The sequence below is a fragment of the Tarenaya hassleriana genome, unplaced genomic scaffold (genome assembly GCF_000463585.1).
Source record: "Tarenaya hassleriana unplaced genomic scaffold, ASM46358v1 Cleome17, whole genome shotgun sequence".
Classification (NCBI taxonomy): domain Eukaryota; kingdom Viridiplantae; phylum Streptophyta; class Magnoliopsida; order Brassicales; family Cleomaceae; genus Tarenaya; species Tarenaya hassleriana.
In genome coordinates, this window is record NW_010965122.1 from 27,119 (window position 1) to 28,666 (window position 1,548).

A 1,548-nucleotide genomic window follows, 5' to 3' on the forward strand; every position below is an offset into this window, starting at 1 on the left:
ATGGCAGTCCTGCTCAGGACAATAACTGCCTGCAAGACAGTTTCACTACCCAAAGAATTCGCAAACTGACTAATGGCTCCTAGGATTTGTACACGAACAACCGCACCAATGCAACGATATTTTGAAACCGTGGAGGAAAATCCTCAACTCAAGCGATAATCAAGGCTGTTCTTGAAACTTATCACCACAGACGTACAAATAGCCCGATATAATTGTACGAGCAAAGCATCAAACACAGAAAATCCCTGATTCTTCATCAAGCTAAGCTTTATCAAGGCATCTGAATCCTGGATTTTGCATTGTAGAAGAACACAAATATGAACATCAGTTTTAGATCAATGATAGTACAGCCATATTGCCACTAGTTTCATCATTCTTCCAATATCAAATTCAGCAGAACCAGGACAATCTTTCTCCCACCAATTGATTCTTCCCATTCCGACACGGAATTTACAAAAAAAAACACCAGAAGGAATTTCGAGGATATTCCATGATCCCCGAGTCATACATCTTCAACAACCAAAAACATCGAACAAATGCAAAGAACTCATATTACGCCGACAAAAATCTCACAGCTAACATAATCACACCCCGCAAACAGCCCGAATTCCCCGCATTACGAACAAAATCAGAAAATCCAAACACATACACATACACAGAAATAAATATGATATGATGCGCTTATAGAAAAGGAAGATTGGGACGTGAAATCATCCTCGTACCCAGCTACCAGGCGGCAACCATCCTCGTACCGCTGCTGAAGCCGACCCGTACGCGCGACGAAATCACACATCACTGAAAGAACAAAATCTCTTCGGTTTTTCTGCCCTAAATCCAGAAGAAATTGGATCTCCCGGCCATCAAGAGAAAGGGGAAAAACATCCAAGACTCTACAAGCCGAGGACAATGCTGACGCCTGAACTGGATAACAACAACACCGGTTCTGTCTCAACCATTGCCGCCTCCGAATGTTGGAACTGTCGATCAGATCCAACGGTTGGGAGAGATCTAGGGCTTCTGGGAAGTTTGGGTCCAGAGGATCAAAGAGAGAACAGATACGAAAAGCACATAAGAGGAAAAAAAAAAAAAGCGTTTTTTTAATTTAATTGGTAAACTGCTTTCCTTTTAAGGTCGGAGGGGTGGGGTTGGGGATGGGTCAAGTAAATGGGCCCTCAAATGAACGAGCCCTCACTAATTTTTTATTTATTGAATGAAAATATATAAAACTACAATAACTATATATATATATACTACCAACTAAAAATAAAATTATGAAATACTGTGAAAATATATAAACCTAACTTGATAAAAAAAAATTAACATAAATATTTAATCCTAAATATTACCCCAAATAACTTTTGTTTTATTTCCATTATTCATATTACATCCTATACGTGTTATCTAATAAACCCGTTTAGTATGACAGTAGAACAAAATTAAGATCAGTTTTTATAGTAAAATCTATCGATTACCCGTATTGATTCGAGTCATTGATCAAACATCTAATAGTCATAATTTTTATATCATGATATAGTTTTAGTTTAATCA

At 37.8% G+C, this 1,548-nt stretch overlaps 1 protein-coding gene across 1 annotated transcript in view; it reads right to left on the reverse strand.

Moving 5' to 3' along the window:
* LOC104809821 (nudix hydrolase 16, mitochondrial-like) overlaps positions 1-1,079 on the reverse strand; it is a 2,315-nt gene extending 1,236 nt beyond the window's left edge. Inside the window, exon 1 of the mRNA XM_010535896.2 lies at positions 723-1,079. Coding sequence (XP_010534198.1) covers positions 723-793 — 71 coding nt within the window. The 5' untranslated portion in view covers positions 794-1,079. The remainder of the gene's footprint in view (positions 1-722) is intronic.
* Positions 1,080-1,548: the final 469 nt, after the last annotated feature.